Raw genomic sequence first — 6,115 nt, 5'->3', positions numbered from 1 at the left:
GTTTCCGGTGTGATGGTGTGTCCAGGACTTGTTATGGTGGGAGAATTGGGTTCTGATGATGGCAAGTGCCCTTGGTTTGTGTTGTTTATTTTCTTACGCTCCCCCCCTCCTGCCATCTGGTTAACTCTAGTGCTACCTGCCCTTGCTAAATCTGACAGGAGCCTGTCCTTCCTGTGATCCTGGTTGTGTCAGAACTCTTCAGAGTCAAGCTGTCTCTGTGATCCTGTGATTCTGGGATCCTGTGACGCTGGGCTTGTTAAATCACCTGGGAGTGGAGCTTCCTCTGGGTGTTGTGGGACTGGCTGCAGAGCTTGCACCCAAGGTCTGCACTGGATCCCAGCCCAGACAGACCGGAAGGAACCCGAGTCACTGGGCTGGTGCGAGTTTTTATTTTTATTTTATGTACATATGTTGGATCCCCTGGTTAATGGAGCTCTAAGCAGTTGTGAGCTGCCTTCTGTGGACTGGGAATTTAACCTGGGTCCTCTGGAAGAACAGTCAATGCTCTTAACCACTGAGCCATCTCTCTAGCTCCCAAGAAAAAGTAATTTTAAATTAGTTAATTAGTTATTAAAAAATTGTTTTGCGAGAAGGTCTCACTGTCTAGTCCTACCTGGCCCCATTTCCTAGAAGGGTTAACTGAGTGGGAAGACCCTTTCCTGAGTAGGCACTGCCTTCTATCAACAGACAGTGTCTACAGAGATCTGAGGGGAAAGCAGTGCTGGTTTTGCCTGCTCTCCTTCACTCCTTGCTGGTGAACACACCTACTCTACAGTTTCTACTGCTGCTCGGAGCACAGCTTCTTCAGCTTTCCTTCACAGATGGAAGACCAGTGACTTTCCTGGCCTCTAACACCAGATTGGGACTGCTGAAGTGGCCAGCCTAGTGCACTAAGTAACTACTGGGTTTTCGGTTTTACCAACATGCAGACAGCCATGTTGAACTACCCAATCTGTATCATTCCCAGATCCAGTAAGTCTCCTTTATAATATATATTTGTACATTAGTTTTGGCTTTCTAGAAAGCCTTAATATCTTGTGTCTTCACATTTTAACCATTTCTTGTCCTAGAAAATCTTACTTTCAGAGTTGTGGTTTGATGTCAGGGCTGAGCACATCCTATACCACTCCACAACTCCAGAGCCAATGGTGGTCTTTTTTCTTTTTTCTTTTCATGTTCGGTAAGCAGCTCATCCCTGAAATCAATGCAATCCTTTTGCAGTTTGATATGCCCTGTGATGGCTTGGATTTGAAGTGTTTCCCAAAAAGCCTATTTACTAAATGATTAGCCTTAGCCTGTGATAACATTGAGTGTCCTTCTAGCCATGACCACCCCCCTTCTTTAAGGTAGACTTTCTCATCGGCCTCCAGTGGGTTCACTAAGGCTACATTAGCTGGCCCAGGGATCCTTCCATTTCTGGCTCTCTAACGCTGTGAATATAAGCACATAACACTGTGCCTGTTTATTTTCACATGGGTTCTGGGAACTGAATTCAGGTTGAGTCACCAGCTGAGCCATCTTACTAGCCTTAAACCAGGAAGGAGGAATGAGGTGTTTTGCAATGTAAATTATTATTAAAATGCTTTACAAAAAGGTAGGGGAATACTTTTTTATTATTTTTGTATTTTATTATTTTTTATCATTATTTTAAAATATACATATAGTTTGGCATGCATGCAGAAAAAAAGTACAAATATATAATAAAAGTAAATTTCTAGAGATATGCAAAATTCATAATTGGATTTGGGTCATTAAAAAACTCTTTTTAAGGGGCTGGCGAGATGGCTCAGCAGGTAAGAGCACTTACTGCTCTTCTGAACGTCCTGAGTTTGGATCCCAGCAACTACATGGTGGCTCACCACCACCCGTAAATGAGATCTGACTCCCTCTTCTGGTGCATCTGAAGACAACTACAGTGAATTACACTGGAGCTAGAGGGGCTGGAGCAAGTGGGGCCGGCAGAGGTTCTGAATTCAATTCCCAGCTGCCACACATATGATGGCTCACGGCCATCTGTACAACTACAGTGTACTCATACACATAAAATAAATAAAATAAATCTTAAGAAAAAACTCTTAGATAAGGATGGTGGTGGACACCTTTAATCTCAGGGAGGCAGGAGAATCTGCCTCTTGTTTTTATTTTTACTGTGGTTTCAATTTTATTTTGTTTTATGAATGTACACCCATTTGATTACTCATTCACCATCATGGACAGTTAGTTCCAGCTTTTAGTTACTATGAGTAAAACGCTACAGATATTCACATAGAGGTCTTGGTTGTTGGTGTGTGTTTCTATTCTTTCTGTGGAAATATCTTGAGTGGGGCTTGTTGGGCCATGGACATGTGCTTAGGTTGTAAGGGACCACTGAAGAGTTTTCAAGCGAAATGTGTCATTCTGCTTTTGACCCACCACTTTCTGAGCAGGCCAGTCTGCCACATGTCCTTGTCAGCACTTGGTGTCGCTAACTGTTTGTTTAGCCATCTTAAGAGGTTGTCATAGGCTTGATTGCCCTAGACACATGTTCTGCACTGAAATGGTACTCAAAGTTTTCCCTTATCCCTTAGAGTATGTCTTTTCTTATTATTGGATTATAAAAGGTCTTTATATAGTCTCAATTCTAGTCCTTTATCTAATGGGTGCTACAGGTGACTTTTTTTTTTTTAAAATCAACATCGTCATGTCTTTTTCTTCATTTTTTCATTTCATCTTTTCTGTATTGTTTCTTTGTTCTTTTTCTCTTTTCCTTCCTCCCCTCACTTCCCCTTCTCTCTCTTACCCTCTCACACCGTCTTTGCCCTTCTCTTGCCCTCCCTTACTCTCTCACACCGTCTTTGCCCTTCTCTTGCCCTCCCTTTCTCCTTCCTTCTCCCCACCTCCTTTTTTTCTCTCTTCTCTCATATTTTTGTTTTAATTCTTTTGAATGTATAGATGTGGATCACATGACAATCACACACACACACACACACACACACACACACACACACACACACACACACGAGTATCTGCCATACTATTTTCCCCTGATGGTTCTGTCCCATGTCACTAGCCACACACAGGTGTCTAGCTTGAATCCTGTTTCCTGTGTGCTTTACCAACTTTACTTTTTCTTCTTTGAATCATGTCTATGCATTTTATTTTTCTATTAGATTGTATTTCTTGTCATTTCTTTGTTATCTTTATTAAATTATAATTATTGTAAAATATTTGTTTTCACACACACAATCATTTTGCTATTGTAACCTTGTCTCTCACTCTGTTGTTAGTCTTTTAATTTTATTTTTTTTAAGTTGTTCATGTCTGTTAAAACAGGGCCTCACACTCGTAGTCCAGGCTGGCCAATGTAGAGCAGACTGACCTTGAACTTGTAGCGTTCTTCTTGCCTCTGCTCCTGGAGTTCTGGCACAGCAGGTTGAGTATCACTAGGCCAGGTGTTTTACTTGGTGGACTTTTCTAATTAGTCACATTTGTAGTAGTTGTTAATCCCATGCTTGGCCTTAGCTTTTTATTTTTCACTATTTTTTTAAAAGCTCTTTCTTGCCTAGGCTTGCAGAGACTGAACTGACAATCAGGGGGCCTGCGTGGGTCTGACTAGGCCCCTGCGCAGATGTAACGGTTGTGTAGCCTGGTCTTCATGTGGGGCTCCTGATGGTGGGAGCAGGGGCCGTCCTCTGGGGCTCCTGATGGTGGGAGCAGGGGCTGTCTCTGACTCTTTTGCCTGGCTTTGGAACCTCTTTCCTTCTACTGTGTCACTTCATCCAGCATCATGAAGGGAGGTGCCTAGTCTTATTGCAAGAGGATGCTTGATACCCCTGGGAAACCTGTTCTTTCATGAAGGGAAAGGAAGAAGAAGTGGACTGGGGGGCACTGGAAGAGAGGAGGGAGGGGAAACTTTGATCTGAATGTAATATATGAGAGAACAAATATGAAAATTAAAACAGAAAGATGTCTCTCCATCTGTGACTAGAAGGGTGCTCTCTCTGTTCAGCCATTAGTCTATAGTTCTTTTTCTTTTCTTTTGAATATCTTCTTTTTAAGATTTATTTATTTACTTTATTTATATGAGTGCACTGTACCTGACTTCAGACACACCAGAAGAGGGCATCAGATCCCATTACGGATGGTTGTGAGCCACATGTGGTTGCTGGGAATTGAACTCAGGACCTCTGGAAGAGCAGTCAAGGTTCTAACTGCTGAGCCATCTCTGCAGCCCTGTCTAGAGTTCTTAATGCAGGTAACCAGGAGTTTCAGCAACATCCACTGACAAGTCAGCCATCTTTCTTTTTCAAACAGGGTCTTGCTATGCAGCCTAGCTGGAAGTCTCTGTGGGGCAGAGCCTTCTGAGATCTGGAACTCACAGAGCCTCTCCTGCTTCCTCTTCCTAGGTGCTGGGATTAAAGGCACAGATCACCACATTCAAAGCACCTGCTTTAGTATATGTTAAACATTTTAATATAAATTGGGTCTTTTCATGGTTCACAAGTGTGTTTGTCAATTTCTGGACAGCAACCCATTTTAATAGATCAAATAGGACATTTTTGGAAAAATGCGACCCAGTCTTTCAGGAAGCTCTAATGTTGGTGACTGCTGACTAAGTTCTCAACACTTCTGCCCCCTTTCAGGTCTCATCTTAGTGTTCTGTAATTCCCATCTGCCTGAAGCAGACATCTGGGGCAGACTTAAAGGGTGAGAACCAGAAGACACACCCAGGGACTGGGGTGTTGTGGGAATTGGCTGGAAGCCCAGGAGGACCCTCTCGGCTAATTCACCTTAGCTAAGCATTTTAGTGCAGACCCTGATTCATCTGTGCCACACTGCTGCTGAACCCAACCCTCTGGGCTGGTGGTAGTACCTTTGCGCGCCTGAACACTCTCTGAACACTACATGGTCCCAGGATTAGTTTCTGCTCTGCAATTGCAAAACAGAAGGAAAACACCCTGACTGCACTGAAAAGAAATAAAGTCTTTATTCTTGGTAATAATGTACTACCTTTATGGAGCCACCTGAGGGGCTCCAGAGGTTTCAGACGTAACTCTCTCAGCTACAGTCTTTCAGTAGCAAGCACACCAGCAGAGGTTCCTGAGACTGATGGATTTTCCTCAATGGACATGGGCATGTTAGGTTGTGTCCTGTCGGCTAAGCACGCCATGAATTATAAAGCAAATTGAGCAGCACTTAGCAATACAAGCACAGACTGCTCGTGCCCCTTTGTGTCTGCTGAGGTCTCCCTGGGATTTTAGCAGATTATTGTGTATTTATTCAGTGTGAAAGATTTCTTTAACTTGTAGATATTTTGCAATCAGAAACAATTCAGATTAAAACTCCTGGATGTCAGTTCTTGTGAAGCAGCGTGTAGGAGGAGACGTTCTAGAGTGTATTTTATGAGTAACTGTTGGTTGTCCTAACCATTTAAGCTATACTTCATCTTCATAAACTTGCCATAGTCATGGCTGCACAATATTCAATAAAAACAACTGTAATCTTTTTTTTCCAATAACTTCCTATCACTTGTTATGTGCTCCTGTCTAATGAGGTCTAAGGCTATGTGCTAAATTTCTTCTTGCTTTGACGTTGAGCCACTTCAGTTTCACATTATTGACTATCTGGAGACCTGAAATAAAATAAAAGATAACATTGACTACTTTTGCATTGTGATAGAAAGTATAAAACACCTTGCTTTGAAAGAGATGTTTGCATCCTGTGTTTATAAACATTCCTTAAAGATGAAAATTTCTTCAAGTCTGTATTTCAGAGCATGCGTGTGGTGCCTTAGAAGAGGCGCTTCAGCCTTAGCCTAGCGAGCACTAGGTAACATGTAATTATTGTTAGGAATACACTGTGTTTGCGGATGGGGCAGGGGGCTCAGCAGTTGACAACACTGGCAGCTCTTACAGAGGACCTAGGCCTGGTTTCCAGCACCCACATGCTGGCTCACAATTGCATGGTACTCAAGTTCTAGGGGATATGATGCTTTCCTTTGGCCTGCTAGGGCATCAGGCATACTTGTGGCGTACAGACATACATCTAGACTAAACACTCACACACAGAAACAAAACCAAATATATATATATATATATATATATATATATATATATATATATATATATATATATAT

General features: G+C 42.3%; 1 protein-coding gene and 1 long non-coding RNA gene across 2 annotated transcripts in view; one reads left to right on the top strand and one right to left on the bottom strand.

The window, feature by feature from the left end:
* The window catches only part of LOC116069610, a 21,132-nt gene that overhangs the window by 1,409 nt on the left and 13,608 nt on the right, over nt 1-6,115 (top strand). The window lies entirely within an intron of this gene.
* Nucleotides 4,439-6,115, bottom strand: part of Ttc29 (tetratricopeptide repeat domain 29) — a 189,873-nt gene continuing 188,196 nt past the window's right edge. Inside the window, exon 12 of the mRNA XM_031340377.1 lies at nt 4,439-5,611. Coding sequence (XP_031196237.1) covers nt 5,593-5,611 — 19 coding nt within the window. The 3' untranslated portion in view covers nt 4,439-5,592. The remainder of the gene's footprint in view (nt 5,612-6,115) is intronic.

Source organism: Mastomys coucha, unplaced genomic scaffold (assembly GCF_008632895.1).
Source record: "Mastomys coucha isolate ucsf_1 unplaced genomic scaffold, UCSF_Mcou_1 pScaffold22, whole genome shotgun sequence".
Classification (NCBI taxonomy): domain Eukaryota; kingdom Metazoa; phylum Chordata; class Mammalia; order Rodentia; family Muridae; genus Mastomys; species Mastomys coucha.
The sequence above is the reverse complement of the archived record's forward strand: the minus strand, read 5'-3'. Positions and strand labels throughout refer to the sequence as shown.